The sequence below is a fragment of the Channa argus genome, chromosome 8 (genome assembly GCF_033026475.1).
Source record: "Channa argus isolate prfri chromosome 8, Channa argus male v1.0, whole genome shotgun sequence".
NCBI lineage: Eukaryota > Metazoa > Chordata > Actinopteri > Anabantiformes > Channidae > Channa > Channa argus.
This window is the reverse complement of record NC_090204.1, coordinates 3,262,089-3,277,500: the sequence shown is the minus strand read 5'-3', so window position 1 is coordinate 3,277,500 and position 15,412 is coordinate 3,262,089. Positions and strand designations below refer to the sequence as shown.

At 41.4% G+C, this 15,412-nt stretch overlaps 2 protein-coding genes across 5 annotated transcripts in view; both read right to left on the bottom strand.

The window, feature by feature from the left end:
- The window catches only part of LOC137132080 (unconventional myosin-VIIb), a 16,669-nt gene extending 12,422 nt beyond the window's left edge, over window positions 1-4,247 (bottom strand). Inside the window, exons 1-13 of the mRNA XM_067514158.1 lie at window positions 4,128-4,247; window positions 3,842-3,879; window positions 3,626-3,727; window positions 3,386-3,538; window positions 2,660-2,844; window positions 1,895-2,016; window positions 1,668-1,810; window positions 1,465-1,578; window positions 1,181-1,334; window positions 1,003-1,079; window positions 802-921; window positions 361-500; window positions 64-274 (exon numbers count right to left, since the gene is read on the bottom strand). Of these exons, the coding sequence (XP_067370259.1) occupies window positions 64-274; window positions 361-500; window positions 802-921; window positions 1,003-1,079; window positions 1,181-1,334; window positions 1,465-1,578; window positions 1,668-1,810; window positions 1,895-2,016; window positions 2,660-2,844; window positions 3,386-3,538; window positions 3,626-3,727; window positions 3,842-3,859 (1,539 nt within the window). The 5' untranslated portion in view covers window positions 3,860-3,879; window positions 4,128-4,247. The remainder of the gene's footprint in view (window positions 1-63; window positions 275-360; window positions 501-801; window positions 922-1,002; window positions 1,080-1,180; window positions 1,335-1,464; window positions 1,579-1,667; window positions 1,811-1,894; window positions 2,017-2,659; window positions 2,845-3,385; window positions 3,539-3,625; window positions 3,728-3,841; window positions 3,880-4,127) is intronic.
- Window positions 4,248-5,101: 854 nt separating this feature from the next.
- sap130a (Sin3A-associated protein a) lies at window positions 5,102-15,412 on the bottom strand. Of its 4 annotated transcripts, XM_067514163.1 has the most exons (22): window positions 14,554-15,412; window positions 13,816-13,943; window positions 13,461-13,720; window positions 12,600-12,767; window positions 12,355-12,469; window positions 12,111-12,226; window positions 11,898-12,022; window positions 10,602-10,746; window positions 10,418-10,508; window positions 10,193-10,297; window positions 9,916-10,057; window positions 9,327-9,442; window positions 8,852-9,148; window positions 8,594-8,765; window positions 8,315-8,413; window positions 7,823-8,184; window positions 7,471-7,716; window positions 7,259-7,384; window positions 7,030-7,133; window positions 6,803-6,916; window positions 6,544-6,604; window positions 6,320-6,475 (listed from the first exon to the last, which is right to left on the bottom strand). In XM_067514163.1, exons 2-22 carry the CDS (start codon window positions 13,925-13,927, stop codon window positions 6,456-6,458), a joined length of 3,096 nt encoding a protein of 1,031 aa, XP_067370264.1. In that variant the 5' UTR covers window positions 13,928-13,943; window positions 14,554-15,412; the 3' UTR covers window positions 6,320-6,455. The 4 variants fall into 4 exon arrangements, with proteins under 4 accessions (XP_067370263.1, XP_067370262.1, XP_067370265.1 ...); XM_067514162.1 differs by lacking the exon at window positions 6,544-6,604 and having other exon boundaries at window positions 5,102-6,475; window positions 10,629-10,746; XM_067514161.1 differs by lacking the exon at window positions 6,544-6,604 and having other exon boundaries at window positions 5,102-6,475; window positions 14,554-15,410.

Here is a 15,412-nt window from a genome sequence, read left to right as displayed (position 1 = left end):
GAGCATTAAACCTGCTTTGCTTCACCACAACGGATTGTTTTCAAGGTACAAAAGGATAGAGACCTTGGGGAAGTTGCTTTCTTCATCAATAAGAGCCAGTATGTTCATGGGTTTGCTGGCGAGGGCATCCAGAGTGCTTTGGTTGTCTTTGTAATCAATGTGATTCCACACGATGTTTTCACGAGTGTACTCATCTTGCTCCATCTTGAAAACATGTTTGACGAAGAACTGCTGCAGCTGCTCGTTGGCAAAATTGATGCACAGCTGCTCAAAGCTGCAAAAGCATAACAATGCATTGATAACGGATTTAAGTTAACTTAGTCAAATGTCTAAAAACAATATGACATTGCGATCATTGACCTGTTTTTGCTGAAGTTCTCAAAACCAAAGATGTCAAGCAAGCCTATTGACGGTCGGACATTGCTGGAATCCTCAAGTGGCTTGTAAATGGCAGCGTTAATTTTGTCCACAACCCAAATGAAAAGTTTTCCATAAATAGCCTGAACAAATAAAACAGAAAAGCGCATGAAAATGCTGAAACAGTGAAACAATAAGCAGAAACAAAACATCACAAATATCTAAGTGTCAAGTTTTTTGCGGCTTATGGCTTATCGTCATCAGCATATTTCTCTATTTGATATAGATGTATCATGTTGTGGTTGTGGTGACATGTCCCCTGAAGGGACACACCAAAATCCATTGATCTTTGGTTGTTTAAGGTTTAGAGGTAGATTAATTAGATTTGTGTTTTCAGGTTGTTAAATTCATTTTTGCCTGACTTAAAAGCTTTTCTTATGTTACTTTGACAAAGGCGTCCCTGCTATCCATGGCCTGGGCACAGGTGAGAGATTTGGTCACACTCTCCCTGGCCGTCATGAAGGAGTGCTGAGTCAGACTCTTCTCCAGTGCTTTGGGATCCACCTAGCAGGACACAAAGAGACAGGGTCATATCTGTTCCTATTTTGTTTTATATTAAAAAAAAAAATTAACAAATGCTCCAACCTCCAAAAGCTGGCTAGCAACGTTGAAATGGGATGATGTGAGGATGTCACAGCCTTCCAAGTTATTCACTATGGTGCCTGAAATTATGCAAGAAAAAGCTAAAACGATGAAAGTATCTTATACAATTTATTTACCATCCACATACACACTGCATACCATTGTGGAGTGCTGTTCTTACCTTCAAATTCCACATTTCCTATGTGGAGGATAGCTGCAAGCAGTTTGGATATTTCCCAGGAGTCATTTTCTGTGAACATGAGGATTTTTAAAGCTGAACGGAAATGGGCGTATTCCTTCACGTCATCACGCCCTTCACAGCTGGTGCAGCTACCCTGGTCACACAATTACATGGTTTAAAGCCAAATATGAACTCTTCTCTTATCTGTGGAATCTGTGCATTTCTTTCTAAAATCCACCAAAAAAAGGCAGTGTTATTTATACATTCCCAGGTTATGTCAGTACCATGGTCAGATAGTTGTACTCAGCAGCGTTCCCAAGGGAAAGAATCTTTTTCTGCTCAGCTGGCATGCCCATCAGCATGTAGTAAAAGATGTGGTAGTTTCTTTCCTCAGGTGCCTGCACATAAAACACATTTTTTTTCCATAAGAAAATGGGCCTCATACTATTTTAGCATTTCCTTAAGTGCAGATAGCCGATTCCCCCACCTGACGACAAACTCTGGACTTCTCCAGCAGGTACTGCTCAATGCGAGCCCCCTCGATGGCCCCGCCCTTGGTGAAGTTGATGTCAATGTACTTCCCAAATCGACTGGAGTTGTCATTGCGGACGGTTTTAGCGTTACCAAAGGCTGGGAGAAAGATGTACACTTAACCAAAGAAGGGAGGATTTAGTTGAACATAAATATTACTTTCTCTCTGTGTTATGCTCATACCCTCCAAGATGGGGTTAGCTTCTAGAATTTGCTGCTCTATCCAAGAATGCTGGCTGCTTACTGCTGCCAGGAACTGCAACATCAGTTTGGTGCTCTCAGTTTTCCCTGCTCCTGACTCTCCACTGGTGAGGCAAAACAAACATGTATTTTATTATTTCATTTCTCTTATTCTAAGCAAAAACCTCTGTTTTAAACCACTAGCAATCCGGTTTTGGCAGATCAAAATATGCTTTTAAGGTGCCTTATAAATTATTAGTTTTGGTAACACCCAACCTTGGCTGGGTAAGAAATGAATTACAGTTGGGGATGATGTTCAACTTAAACGTCTCAACATTAACAAAGGGAGTTCACAATGACTGATGTTAAGTGCTGTTCTCTTCAGTCTACATCTATAACCTAATCACTACACATTCATAATTTTCAAATTTTTTTTGTATAACAAATGACACGGTTTTCTAAGCAGATGTATACAGACACAATTGACTAGCAGCCCTCATTTATACAGCATCATCATGCAAAACCTACAAAATCAGCTTTAGTGTCTTTGTTCAGTCCAAATGGATTCATCTTCTAAACCCTAATAATTAATCAACACACATGAGAGTGGTATCGTTCTTTTTAAGTCTGCTCCTAAAAAGCAAAAAAACATATAACCCAAAAAGATCTAACTTCCAAAAATCAAATCTATTGCTTGTCACATTTATATTTACCACTTTGCAAAAGTTAGGATCTGTGTTAGTCTGGTGTTATTACACATGAGCGCACCTGATGACGCAGCACTGGTTCTTTCGGTTGCGGCGCATGTTAAAAAAGCAGTTGTCTGCGATGGCAAAGACGTGCGGTGGCAACTCGCCCATCCGTCGATCTGTGTAGCTGTGCACATGCTCGGTGGTGTAGAGGGGCAGCAGCTGGTAAGGGTTGACTGCAACCAGAATGGAGCCTATGTATGTCTTTAAACAGAAAGCGATGTTACCACAGTAGCACATTTGATAAGAGTGTGTGTTTATTCATGCGAAGAAACAACTTGTGAGCACATCAAGCCAGTGACCCCTTGTTTAGTCACAGCAGCAAAAAACCAGTCACATGTTCCAAATATGATTCAGTACATTTAAACATTTGATGGGTGGATATGAATGAGGAAAAACTTCTGTAAATGCAGTGGCTGATCGTATGCTTCCCGAGTGCACAACAAGGGAATATCAGTCTTTAGAATTCTGCCTACTATATTAAGCAGTAGTATTTTCATATAACAAAATGGCCTGATTCATACTTGAACACACACTGTTCAGCTCTGATGCAGTGACACAGAAACACTCTTTCAACAGAGGCTCATTTGTCTCTATGGAGACAAGCAGTACAGTGATAAAGTAGAGGGCAAAGTCTGAGACAGAATGCTATTTACAACAAAGGGAGACTCAACCATTTCCACAGGCTGTTATGGACATCATAAAACTAGGTGGTTGTGAGTGAATGCAGGTAATAGAAACCTACATAGATGATGCCTTCTTTGTGGCGAACCAGGAGGTTCCTGAGGAGCCCCGCCTCGTTGAGATCGCCAAGCCTTATCATGTCATCGACACCTTTCACAGAGGTGGGGTGCATGGGCCGGATGGTTCCCTCTGTCTTCTTTTTAATTTTGTGCTCCTGTGTGTATGTCGTGAAAAGAGTTTTCATTATGCTCATGCCGGTTTCCCTGCACTTTCTAAAAGCAAACGAGAACGATTTTTGTACCTTCCCTTCATCGTCAATCAGCTGAAGCTGTCCTGTGTCTGTCACCTTGACCTCCGCCCCGATCGGCACACCGATGCCTGTGTCGACCCATACAAACTCTCCCTAAATGTGGTAAACAGAAGTTGTAATAAATAAATAGCAAGTGCCAAAAACTGTTCTCAAGATGAGCATCTGAGCTTAATTTTGGAATTAAATGTTACAGAGACAAACTCTTACCTTACTTAAATGCAGCATAGCAGAAATGTAGATTAAGTCTATCAAGAAAATTCAAAAATATCCTAATTCAGTAAGTCCGCTTACACACAGAGCTACTCAACTTGATGTGTGCAAACATACTGAAGATATCTTTAGACTTAAAACACACAAAACTAAACACATCAGACATTAAAAGAAATTTAAATTTACACGTATTTCTATTAAAATTGCATCTTGTGCACACTTTATGAACAAAGTTCGTCATCTTTAGTATGAAATTAGTATTGTTTCCACTTCCAACTCTTACCTGACAACAGCCAGTTCTTTTCGAGGAAGCCGCTGCTGTAATGAAGGAAACCTTTCCTTGAATAACTATAAAGCAGGAAGAAGATCGCCTTCCCAGCAAACACCTTTTTATGGGCCTTTGACTTTGATCCTGCCAAAGTAAAGGCACACAATGTCACTACCCACCAGAATCCCAGCTGACATGGTGAACACAATACTATAAAACCATCACAGTGCATCTATTCCAGTTTTTATGTGAGCTGTAATAAAGATGTTAGCCGAACACGATAACAGACATCATTTCAAAAGGTTACAAAGTGTTCTTCTACTTAGAAATTCATTGTTAAATCATTCTGAACTGGTTTGACGTTGAAATTACGGTATCAGAAAAAAGGTGCCATTAACTTGCTTTTGCTGACCTGTAAACAGTTGTCACACGTCGACTGCTGCCAACACATTCTGAACATGGACGTAATTATGTTGTAAATAGTAGATAGTGAGGAGGAAGAGCTTGGATCATTCTGGAGATGTTAGAAAGTGATCTTACTCAGTAAGAAACTTTATACCATCCACATTTGTAACTGTGAAATTGAATATCAAAAGGAGTTGAATCACAAAGATGCACTTCTAGAAGAGAAACCTCAAAAGGGCACAAACTTTAGAGTACAGCCTGCTTACAGTGTCAAATACATTTATCTGAGCATAAACACTGATTTAACAATATACATTTTATCTGTTGGGTTATACTATGGCTTCCTCATTTTAACGACGGTGAAATATATTCACTTAAGAAGGTCAGTGTCTGAGCACCGAGTGGCTGCAAAGCAAAAATGTTGCACTATTGAAAAAAATCTGTCCTCGGGTATGTTGTTTTTATCTCCTTTGCTTGGCGTCGAAGTACGGTTTCATTTCAATAACTCCATAAAGACATCTTACTGACACAAAGAGGGATCCATAATTTCAAACACAATCAATTGGACAAAATAACAGCAAATCTTGTACTGTTTAAGTATCTTTACTACACAGACAAAAACAATGTACAATAGCTGAATGTTTCAGGCTCACTTCATCTCATTAGGTCATTATCATTACACTCTGCAAAATGAAGCGGCACACGTCACACAGCACAAAATGTTTGAGTACAAAATTTAGAACAACCAGGTCAATGGAAAAAAGAAAAAAAAGAAACGCACATTTACAGGGATTCACACGAAGTCAACCCACCACTGTAATCACGAGACAACTCGCCGTGTTTCTTAACAGCACTGAACCTTCAGAAAACAAAAGTACTGTTTTTAACCAACACGTCTATTTATTTTGGATTACGTGGATGATTCATGGCAGCTTTAAGTGTTAGATAGTAATCTGAAAGTGAAAACCTAAGTACAGTGTTAATCCATAGAGGTTTTTTGTGTTAAATCAATTTGCCACATTTCTCTTGTAGTACTGGTTTCAATCTCAACCAACAGTATTCCATTGTCTTTTCGATTACACCTAAACTCTTGGCTGATGGGTAACCCTTGACCCTGTCAACTCAAAAATTGCAGTTGCAGGATGTAAAGGTGGGAAGCAGTGAAACAGACCTGACCTTTGTGTTAGAATATTTTGACAGTTTTAATACAATATGGAAATGCTTTCAAATTTCCCTGTCAATTGGGTGTACACTGACAAAATGAAGGCACAGATTGATGAAAACATCTGAAAACTGAAAATAGGCAGTAAAGGAGTCATTTTAAATGATTTGCGTTGACTGCATTCTCCATTCACCTTAACTGAAATGCTTTCACTTAAGAGATTTACTGCACCTACCTATGATGGAAAAGATCAGAAACACAATGTGGCAGCTTTAAACATTGTCTTGAAAGAACCAGCCAAAACTAAGTTAATAAAATGGTCTCTGGGGTCCCCAAAAAAAAAAGAAGGGGGGGGGGGGGGGGGGGGCAGTGACAGGGCTATCGAGTTCCCCTCTCTAATGGAACCTACAATGTCCCACGCTCAGTATGTGCACTGTGTCTTTAATGAGAACCTGTTCCTGATGGGCTTTCCTGCTTCATGAAGGCCTCCTGTCACTTCTCTCTGTCCGCTTCCAGGCAGATAGGGAGGGTGCGTGCGATTGTATGTAGCAAATCATAGCACCAGATTCCGAGCAGCTCCTTTGTCCCTCTCCAGAGAGGGGACGGTGGTGGTTGTTGACAGAGGAGGAGGTCCTGCTTATGCCCGTTCTTTACGCTTCAGTTTGGAGGACTTCTTGACGGCACCGTTTTTGTTGAGCAGCTTCAGTACTTTCTCCTTATGGTCGAGCACTTTCATCATGGTATCTCTGGCCTCGGTCACCTGGTCCATGACCAGCTTACAGCGCTGCATGTTGCCCTGATGACAAACAGATAATCAATTATACAACTACGATAATGCTAATAACACTCACCACTGGATTTTACCTGATGATGAGTGTTTAGCACAGTGGCCTTTTGAATCAGCTGCACACAGGGAAGGCAGCAGCTATAAGGAGAGACCAAACAAATGACTCATGTTTGTCCTGGCATTCTTGCTGAAAGCACCAAGACTTCAATACTTCCATTTCGTTCATCTGGACTTAACACTAGTGATGATATCCACTCATTTATACACTGACCAGTTGACGGTGACTGAGCAGAGAAAGTTGTATTTTAAGTCCCCAGACGGCACAAACAATCTTACCTGTATAAGCTCGTTGATTCGGTGCAGGTCATCGTCAGAACCCGCTCTTTTCTTTGGAATCAGGCCCTCTTGAAGGGTGGAAAGGCGGCTGTACACATCATGCTCCAAACTTGACTGAAGATCAAGTAAGAGATGCACAATCAAAGTCAGTTTTAGCATCACTGAACGTCTCCAGTGGGTATCAAAGAAAGTTTATAAAATAAAGAGGTATAGTCTGGAGTACACACCAACTGCCTGAGCTGTGCAGCACATAGATGAATTTTCCAGCCTTGTGCTCTGCAGGCCACTCCTCTCTGATTGGCCATATCCTGTAAGCTGCCCTTCTTCTCTTCTGAGAGAGAAACAAATGATTTATTAAGACAAAAAAAAAAAAAGTGCATTCCTTCATTCTCATTAGTTTAACAAAACTTACATAAGCTATGAAGTAAATTTTGCAGTATGCCAGAAGCTACTGACCTTTGACCCGGATGTCACTGTACCTCTGGAAATGGTGGTAGGCAGCCTTCCAGGGATTACGATAATGCCGCAAAAGGGTAACAGGAGGCCGGGGCTTGACCGGCACATAACGCACTCCTTCTTCATCTTGAAGACAAAGCCAAGCATGAAACGTGGTAATGCTAATGGCACACTAATGCACAGCAGAACAACTACTGAATGTCATTGCATACCAACATATTCCCTTGGTGGAGATTCCCGTCGCTCTGCCCTCCCGGTGATGGGCCTGGCTGTGGCCTTTTCTTCATCTGTGCTGTTGGTCTCCACCATCTCGCTCTCCTCTGTAGAAATAACATGCTGCTGCTTGCGGGGTTTCTTTCTTGGGGAAGCCCCAGGAATCAGATCACCTGTGGCAGGTGTGTTCAGGGTGGAGGGCTGATTGGTGAGGGCTGGAGCTGACGACAAATTCGCACTAGGGTCTTTGGAAAAAGAAATGCATACAACATTCATGTGTGTAACATTTCTTTTTCTACACACCAATTAATTCAACACATCAACTCATTGATGTTGTGCAAGACTCCTCACCTGGCTGTGAGGTGTCCATGGCCTCCACTTCCTGCTTGATTTTCACATCAGGACAGGCAGAGCTGGCAGCACATGCTGCAGTGCTACTGGCCGCAGGCTGAGTGGGAGAGGCCACAGTGTTGGCCATTGAAGCAGGGACAGGTGGTGTTACAGCCATGGCTGCAGGCAGGGTTGACAGGACAGTGGAGGGCTGGGAAGGAGGTACAGGCCCCGGAGTGGCAAGCATGGTAGGGATGGCTTGGGTGAGGTGTTGGGGGTTAGAGGACAAAGCCTGCTGTTCTCCTCCTTGAGCAGGTAGTGCTTCCACTGTGGCCACTACAGGGGGGGCCACTGCCATCTGCACCTCGGTTTTTGGCTTCACACTAAGAGAAATTGAAAGAGGTTAGAGAATTAAGGAAATATAAAGAGAAAAGAGAAAAAAAAAAAAAGAGGAAAGAGAATTAATGACAACAGATCGTGGACATGGATGTCACCGGTGTGACAGAAGCTTACCCTGCAGGTCGGGGAGATCCTGCTCCTCTCACACCACTCTCAATCCTACCACTGCTGGGTTCACTGGCTTGGGCAGGTATCAGGTTCTTTCGAACGCAACTTTAACACACAACAACAGGCCAAATTCAAAGCATTCTATTAGAACTCGTGCAGGTATAAGTGAAACTTTTATCGTGTCATGCAGTCAACCAGCATCTTACAAGTTAGAAGTGTGCTACTGAAAAGCCTAGATTAGCCTAAAAAAGCCACTGTCTCAAATTCTACTCAAGTTCTTCTCACCTGTCACTAGCAGGCTTCTTGCGGAGGATGCTGGGTCTAGGGGAAGATACCAGGGTGGGAGCTCCTCCTACACCTCCCTGGGTATGTGCTTGCACCATTGTGGCTACTGGCTGGGTGGTGCTGAATGTGCTGCTGATGGGGCTAGCTACGAAGCCATCAGCTAGAACAACTCCTGAATGACATAAAACATGCATTACAAACAGCTAACATGGTTAAGTGCTCATCAACACAACCAGACAGTGTTGCTTTAGTTATTACCAGGTTTAGCTTCAGCCTGTGGTTGTTGCTGCTGCTGCTGTTGAGTGGCTATAGGTGCCTGCTGTATTCCTTGTGTGGTGATTGATGCAGATGTGTGCAGACCCTGCACTCCTATCTGGGTAGGCTGAATGCCCTGTGCAGCAATTGGTGCAGGCTGGATCCCTTGGGTGCTGATTTGTGGAGACGGCAGGCCAATCCGATCCACTGCCATCAGCTGCATGTGATTTAGATGGACAGTGGTGGCCACGCCAACCCCAGGCTGCGTGGGCAGTGCTGAACTTGGAGCTTGAGGAGTAACTGAGGGAGAATAAAACTAAAATGACGCCTTCATCCTATTAAGTCATGCAATGATCTTTACCATTTACTACAGTTTTCAACATATTTTGGCCAAATGTTGGTTTGTCAGTCCCAGTTTAAAAGATGCGATATGATATTATAAGATATGTTACACAACACACTGGTCAAAAGTGCTTACCGGGATACTGGCGGATAGTGGATACAGAGCTTGTGATGGGGGTGTAGGTATGTGTCAGAGGATATGACGATGAGTAAGTCGGCAGGAAATACTGGAACTGCACTGGCACAGAAGTTCTTAAATAGAAAACATACAATAATATAAATAATAACATTAATCTTAAGAATAATTATTATTATAATAAAATTATAATGATTATATCAATACATTAATTAACCTTAATATAAATTATACAATCACCAGCAGCAATGGCATGACTGATCTATTGTATTTCAGTTTGTTGGTTTGTAATGAGACACAGTGATTCATAAAAGTTCACCACAACCTATTTTTGAATTGCAGAAAACCTATGTTATACCACATAAAAATGAGCAATGTAAAACACCGGTTCTCTGTATTGGTTTTCTCATGTATGAGATAAACATATCTAAAGACCAGTCAAAACAGGTGAGAATGCAGTTTGCCAGCAGGTTATTGTGTTACACTGGATAACATTTAACTCTCCTTCTCTATCACAATTGCGCCTCCAAGAGTTGTTCATCATTTTACTTGCATACTCAAGATTCAGAATCACGCATGATTTGCTCACCTGTTGTCACTTCTTGCTTCCATGGTGACGGGGTTAGGAGATGACCTATGGCCTGGGATAGGGATGAGGTTGGCCCTTTCTCCCGCGTAGTCGGGCTGCACACGGGATGAAGAGTGGCTGATGGGTTGAGGGACGACTTTAGCTGTAAATAACCGCAAGGGATGATGAAGACCAACAGTTCACTAAAATCATGGTAAAAATGTAATGTTGATACTTTCTCCTGCTTATGAAAAACACAACAGGATTTAATTCATGTGAAACAAAACAACCAGCTTACCAACAGGGATGGTAGAAGTGGTTACTGCTGTGGCATGAGAGGAGTGTGAGGCCATCGTCATGGTGACAATAGTGCTACTGGTCATTTGGGTATGAGGCACAGTCCCTACACATGATAAAAGCATCATAATCAACATTTATCATGCATTTGTGTAAGATTAACATCTCAATTACTTTTTTTGTCCTTTCATCTAATACTAAAACAGTTTGTAACTAAGTGCGTTACCTATTGTGGTGGTTGATGGTACAGTGTTAGTGGCAACAATTGGTGCCACAGTTGCTGCAGCTACTGGTGTCACAGTGCTGAAAATGGGCTTCTGCAAAATACAAGAAATGTAATTATTTCAAACAGTGTAACACACAAATTATTCTACTGGTACGTTTGTAGCGGGTCATCATGAAGTAGAAACCTGTGCCATGGTGTGTGTAGACTGGACCTTTGGAACTCCAATTGCCGGGTATGACGGTAGTGTGATCCGTGCTGTGTTTTCACGGGATGTCGGATTCCTTTGAATACTGATTGTAGCAGGGGGGTGAATGGTTGGCCCCGGACGCCTGAAAGAGCAAAACCGTCAAATTACTGACCTCTTCAGTTTCTCTGGGCAGGCACTGCTGAGGTTGGCTAAAGCACAGAAACAGTGCTGAAAACAACTAGCCACAACATCGAAAAACAAAACAAAAAACATAAATAAAGCTAAATGATTAATTGATTATAAGTCAATTTTCCAATTTAACAGAAGGTAATTTTAAGATAGATGAAGAGTTTAACAGCAGTACTCCTAACTATAGTGAAATTAACCTTGGTAGGAGAAAAGCCCAACTACGCTAGCATCAAAGTGAAATTAATAAGTTACATTGGTTGTTTGGATATATTTTGGTTTTAAACTAGAGGATGGATGGCAGAAACAGGTGTTGTGCTAAAGCAACCAAGCAAGGTAAAACCACAAATGTCCTCCAGCAAAAAGCCCCACAAGGCTGTGTTTGAGGTGTTAATGATTTAAAAAAAAAAAATAAAAAAAAATGCTAACTTCCAAATGCTATTTGGGTTGGTTGGACAGGTATCAGCTGACATGCATCTGTGACTGAAGGGCATGGGAGCATCACTTAAAACAAGTTTATGTTATACAGTTTATAGTCAAAGTTCACTGTCTGTGTTTAGAAAAAATAATGTTGGTTTCAGAGAGGGGCTATGCTAGTCAGCTGGAACCTTGACGACATGTTTGAATCTTGTTGTTGGGTGGCATTTCCATTTTTAAACACACTAATACACTATTTAATAAGTACAGGATAGAGAACGTTGGTGGGAAAATTGTAAAAGGAGCCAGATTTAAAAACTAAATGGCTGAATAAGTTCCTCAGGGTGATGTTTTTGACCCATGCATGCACTTGTGTATGCACAGTACTTTATGGTTTTTTTATTTAGTTTGGTTTATTTTTGTGAGCTTTCTTTACTTACACTACTTTTACTATACTATATTGATACTTTTATAATTTCGGGCAGCTAAAAAACAAAACACACTCTTTGGTTGAACTGTTACTGGCCACAACCTCAGACATGAACTGAGGATTTTTAACTAAAAAATACTGACCAAGCTTCTCCATACAGATTATCATCCAATTAAATAATTTAACTAATTTAACATCACTTTTAGTACTTACACATGCAACATTTCTGCTTTAACTTGGTCAGTTTTGTTTACACTTACCCATGTGCCACTTCTGCAGTATGTGTAACAGTTGGACTGATAACTGGGGACTGAGTTCTAGTAGCAGAAATGGGGGCCACCACAGTTGGAAGCACAGCAGTAGATGTTGTTACAGCAGGGCGGGACTGCAACATAGAGGTTTCATGCTTTTACTCAGTGATCATGAATTCCAAGCACAATATCTACATGTTAGATAAAAGCACATCAAGGCACCTGAATCGTCTGGTGGATGAGGTGCGGCACTGTGGGCTGTCCAGGGCCTGCCCCTACTCCGGTGGCTGGTCGGAGGACAGGCTTGGCACTGGACATAACAGCTGCTGCAGCAGCCCCTACAAGAAAAATAAATTAAATAAAATAAAATCCTAGGATGTACCAAATGAGAGATTAACAGACTACAGTTTTACGGGAAGGTATAAAAATCAAGCCTTGCATACTGTTATAATTACACTGAGCATACCTCTAGGTAAATGGGATGTGAAGGTCTGGGGAGGGGTCCCAATCTGCAGTGCAGGGGTAGTACTGCTTCTAATAATCTGTATGTTGGTTGGCACCAGGTGCTGTAAGTGTTGACCCTAAAATACAATAAAAGCAACAGTAAAACATGAGGAAAAATAACAATATATTAATTATTATAAGGATTAATTTTTGACTTTGCAGAAAGTAGAAGGGTCTGAAAACTTTCAGAAGCCAATTTGAACTGACCTGCTGACCACTGATGGTTGCCACAGGAATAGAAGAGCTTGTAGCAATACTGTTTTCTATTGAGACACCAAAACTGCTAGGCACCTTTGAGGGTATGGCAATATGAGCCTGGTTGGAAGCTGGTGCTGGGGCAATAAGACGACTTGGCATTGGCGACTTCAAGACAGCCTATGAAAGAAAAAAATACACAAAACAAATACTTTTCATATATGTTGATAATTAACTGATTCCCAAGAAATCTGAAAAATAATAAAATGGTCTAAGTCTATCAGACTAAGCATCTTAGAACCTGTTTATTTAATGATAAATGGCTGATAAAATAAGGAATTTAAAGAAATTTATACAATCTTCATTTGTCACACAAATACTTTCTTTCAAAATAATAAAGTAGTAACTAGATTACCCATTACTAAAATGTCAACCAATTTCCACAGAAATCTGAACACGTAAAGTTTATGGTTGTAATTTTCCTGTTCATTCCCTTGTATGCACCACTAACCTAATCTGCCACTTGGTTTTAGTCTTGGCCCAGCTTCCAATAAACAAGTTTAACCAGACTAATCCTATTGATATTAACCACACTTGAAACCAGATCAACTCTGTCTGAAGGACACGAAGGTGGGATCAACAGAACAAAGTGTTATACCATATATCTCTTAAAATTTATAGATTCAAGATAACTTCCAACTGCCCCTTAAACCCTTCCAATAAACCCTGACTCACCATTGCTCAAGCTGAGGTCATCTAACATGAACTAGCTAATACTTTCTGAGATAGTCAGATATTAGTCAGTTATTGTCTCATTGTAACTGTGCATAGACTGCTTGTGGAGGTTTGAATAATTAGAGAAATAATAATGACCTTCATCTGTCCCTCAGTGAGGACTGCAGACTGTCCCTGCGCATGGTGGACAGGGGGAGCAGGTACTGTCACAGGTGTGCCTGGCTGGATGGCCACAGTTTGGGGAGCAGCTTGTGGTTGGCCCTGAGTCTGTACTTGTGGGTAAGGTCTCACCACCATGGTTTCCTGCTTGTCATCTCTAAAGGCCAAGGGTCCCCCACCCCCTGCAGGTGCATGGTCCTGCTGTCCATGTTCAGTATCCCGATTGCTCTCAGCATCTGCTACAGTGACAGAAAAGTAATAGCACATTATTTCAGAGATGTCCTCCTCTCCATTGGTGGAATATCCTGCGCGTCTTTCACTGACAGAAAGTTACCTGGTGGATTTGATGGCTGACTGACAGACACCACGTTTCCAGCTGCAGGAATCGGAGGTGCTCCTCCGCTAGAAGCAGGCAGCCCGTGTCGGGAGAACTGCTGGGAGCTCATTTTACCTACTTTTGACCTAAAACATTGTTCAGAATTATACATTTATTCGGGTATTAGACAGTCACAATGTTAATGCGTATTTATATCAAGGACGTTAACAACACAACATTGCGAGTTTAACCCTTAAGAGGCGCTCGGTAACATAAAAAAGCTAACGGGGAGCTGCGGAATATTATCGTCAACAGATAGCAAAGCACACAGGAACTGGGACGGGCGTCATTAACGATGGAAGCACAAAGATAAAAAGCAAAAACAACACACTGCGAACCTTTGTTTAACGTTAACGTTATACAGGTATTAAGATAACAAAACTGGAACGAGCACAACCCCAAGTTAACATTGGAATATATAAAGGACTTTTTGACTGCCCGAATCAAATTGACCACATGCGATATGAACTCAATCATATTTTATTCACGGTGGTCGCGGTTTTTTCTTCGGTAACGTCAAAAGCTAATGTTACCATGTCAGCTAGCTATCCAAGCTAGCAGCAAGCTAACGTTAGAATCGCTAACCCAGCTGTCCCTTCTTTTCATGTTAAATCTTCAACTTTCTAAAGACTACAGCAGCATAAACTTCTTTGGGCTAAATGAGCAAACATGCTTCAGGGTGTTTGCAGACATTACCGTATAGCAGAGTTACTGGGCAATGGTCGTTGTGTGGATTATTTTTTTTCCATTCGTCTTTTCTTTTTTTTCCCCCCAACATGTAAGCCGGAAGAGCGCTCCGAAAGAACGAGACCTCCTTGCCCTCGTTCTACCAATCAGAGAACAGACTCCCATGTGGCTGACCAATCAGAGCTCCGGAAATGTTTCGACCAGCATAAACCTGCACCAGGGAGGGGAGCCTCTCGAGGGACTGCTACGACCTGCAACCCATGGTCACGTGCTCTAAATTGGCAGTAGCGCTAGCAGCACATGAGCTCCGTCTGCTAGCATGGCAGTCGCCTCCATAAAGACAAATATTAGCATTGTTGGAGATTATTTATGTTATTCCGCTCGACATCGATCATGTGTAAAAATAACATAGCACGTGTACACAAACACGTCGTAACAAGTCAATGTCCATTATTCAAAACTGTGGGCCAGAAAAATAATTAAACTGTTACTAACAAAATCGACTTTAAATCAAAAGCGAGAAATGTATCAGGCAGAAAAAACGTTTCTGAGTTAAAACATAAATGATTAAGATAGTAGTTAAAATGCGGTATTTGACGAGTAGAAACCTGGGTACTTAATACTGTTAAATCGTTCAATAAATGAATCCCAGTCGCCTCAATATTTTTCCCTACAAAAATTTTGTGTTTAGGCTTCTTAAAGTTCTTTAGCAGATTATTTTTGTTGTCATCCTACATAGTAAAGACTTTTACGTAAAATAGTGCAATGGTAGAGCAGCAGACAAATGACAAATAACAACTGATTATGAATCGTTAACTTGTAGTCTTCTATACGGACGAGTCGGTCATGTTTACACCCCACAGTGAAG

Excerpts from the sequence above, each read along its gene's own strand:
- sap130a (XM_067514161.1), bottom strand. The coding sequence starts at position 13,927 with ATGAGCTCCCAGCAGTTCTCCCGACACGGGCTGCCTGCTTCTAGCGGA. Across the intron at positions 12,023-12,110 it reads TCATCCACCAGACGATTCAG|TCCCGCCCTGCTGTAACAAC; the intron begins GTGCCTTGATGT and ends TCTATGTTGCAG. Across the intron at positions 10,298-10,417 it reads ACCATCAACCACCACAATAG|GGACTGTGCCTCATACCCAA; the intron begins GTAACGCACTTA and ends TATCATGTGTAG.